Raw genomic sequence first — 2,170 nt, forward strand, 5'->3', positions numbered from 1 at the left:
TGCCCCCCTGCATCCTGCACCGCTCTGCATCCAGCCCCATGCGCCCCCTGCACCCACCGCTCCGCATCCAGCCCCATGTGCCCCCTGCCCCCCCAGCTCTGCATCCAGCGCCATGCGCCCCTGCACCCCCACCACTTCGCATCCAGCCCCATGCGCCCCCTGCACCCACCGCTCCGCATCCAGCCCCACGCCCAGAGGTGCATTAATGTGCCCTGGGGCGCTGGGCAAACACAAAACTGGAGGCCCCCCTAACCCCACTCCCAATCCAGCCCCTAGTTGAACCCATGTGCCTAGCACGGACTGGACTGGACTGGACTGGACATGGGCAGCCAGCCCCCGGGGGCTCTGGAAGACAGCCTTAGCGCAGCCCCGTGCGCCACGGGGAGCATTTTGCTGCATCCTCCCCCTCAATTTGGGGCTGTGCCCTTGGCGAATGCGGACATGCGCAGAGCCGGGGCTCCTCGGCACGGGAAACGCGTGGGTAAGGAGCTCTGTCCTATTGGGCACAGGTTCGCGCTGAAAACCGGGAGCTGGGAACACCCCAAAATAATAACTTTAATAATAATAATAATAATAATAATAATAATTATATAATAATAATAATAATAACCAAACAGTGTGGGAATGAGGACGCAGGCGCAGCAGCCCCTCCCGCCGGGCTCCGAGCCGCGCCCCGGAGTCATTTCCGATCTGCGTTTCCGGTGGTGCTGGGCCGGAAGTGCCTGTTTCCGGTGGCCGCAACAGAAGCCTTGCGGCTCTGCGCGGCCACGTGCGGCGCGTCTGCTCGCTGGCTCCCAACCTGGCCTTGCTCCCCGGGCCTCCGCAGGGGCCGAGGGAGACGGCTGCCGGCACGTCGGCCTGGGCTCCAGGTCCCCCAAAGAGGGACGAAGGCAGGGGCAGGAGGACAGCATGGGCTGGCTGTGCTGGTAGGATGAATGTGTCCCTTCCTTGCACAGCACGGGGCTTTGTTCAACCCTGCAAAACTCGGCAGCCTACTGAAACAGCAACTGGAAATCATGGCATCACTTCGGGAGGAAGCGGGGAAACTTCCTTGCCAGGAGGGTGGTGAAGCCCTGGAACAGGTAACCCAGAAAAAACATCACGTCGGTGCCCGGGTGCAGGGAGCAGCGCGAACAGCACTGACGAGCGCTACCCCTCTGCAACAGGGGCAACCCAGAGAGGTGGGGGGTCCGCATCCAGCCCCTGGGGTGGCTGGGATGATGTAGCTGGGGATGTTCCTGCTTTGAGCGGGGGTTGGACTAGATGTGAGGTTTTTTTTAAACCTATGGGTTGGGACCTAAAAGTAGGTTGCAAGAATCTGTGGGAGGGGAACGAACGGTTTTTAAAAAATTGATTCTGCTTTAAAGGACAGAAATGTGACAAACAGTACCCCCCCCCAAACTCGCACATATGCCCACCCCCTGCACCCCCACCCACCCTCACTCTCCTCCCCATGCAACCCTGCACCAACCCCCATCCTCCTGCCCTGCATGCTAGCAGGGTGGGCTGGGGCAGCAGGTTGGGAGTGAGGGGCACTGGGTGGGGACCAGCCATTGAGGTCACAAATACGTCCCGCTGCAAAAAGGGGTGAGAACCGCTACACGAGACGTGACCTGAAGTCCCTTCAGACCGTCATTTTCTAGGATTCTTTTGAATTTCAGGCAGAATCAGCAGCTGCTAGAGTGCTGCATGCTCTTGTTAATCAGAGTGGCTTGCTATGGAAAACGATTCTTTAAAGCTCATTTGTTCCTCTCTTGACACATGATGTTTGTTCTCACGATGGTCTTCCAAGTCCCAGTGGTGAAGGGGCTTTGACGACAGCTGCCAAATGGCCTTACTGATGTCAGGAATGGGACGGGAGCTGCGTCTCTTGCAGCTCCAAAAACCACCGTACAGCTCACTGCTGTAGCTATCCAGAGGCCCCTGTTGCGTAGGGGTAGTGCTCATCAGGGGTGTTTGTGTGTTACTGCATCCAGTTCCTGAGCACTGATATTATATTTTTTGTGTTTGTTTCTAGGCTATTGAGAGCACCTACATTGACAAAAAATGCACTTTCACTGGAAATGTGTCTAGTCGTGGTCACATCCTGTTAGGTAAGTGTTGGGCAGGCTGGAAAGGGGGGGCAAATTGTCCTTGCCAAAGGGGACAGTCTGCCCCCCCCCCGCCCCCC

General features: G+C 57.7%; 1 protein-coding gene and 1 non-coding gene across 4 annotated transcripts in view; both read left to right on the plus strand.

The window, feature by feature from the left end:
• The first annotated feature begins 713 nt into the window (after positions 1 to 713).
• LOC102367827 (40S ribosomal protein S11-like) overlaps positions 714 to 2,170 on the plus strand; it is an 8,861-nt gene continuing 7,404 nt past the window's right edge. For all 3 annotated transcript variants that reach the window (XR_003092014.1, XM_025193053.1, XM_025193052.1), the window contains exons 1-2: positions 714 to 1,082; positions 2,018 to 2,093. Coding sequence is in view for 2 of the 3 variants with exons in the window: in XM_025193053.1 (XP_025048838.1) it covers positions 936 to 1,082; positions 2,018 to 2,093 (223 nt within the window). In the remaining variant the exon portion in view is untranslated. The remainder of the gene's footprint in view (positions 1,083 to 2,017; positions 2,094 to 2,170) is intronic.
• Positions 1,757 to 1,850, plus strand: LOC112548213. Its single transcript, XR_003092017.1, has one exon. It is a non-coding gene; the product is annotated as a small nucleolar RNA SNORD35 (small nucleolar RNA).

Source organism: Alligator sinensis, unplaced genomic scaffold, assembly GCF_000455745.1.
Source record: "Alligator sinensis unplaced genomic scaffold, ASM45574v1 scaffold1404_1, whole genome shotgun sequence".
NCBI classification, from domain to species: domain Eukaryota; kingdom Metazoa; phylum Chordata; order Crocodylia; family Alligatoridae; genus Alligator; species Alligator sinensis.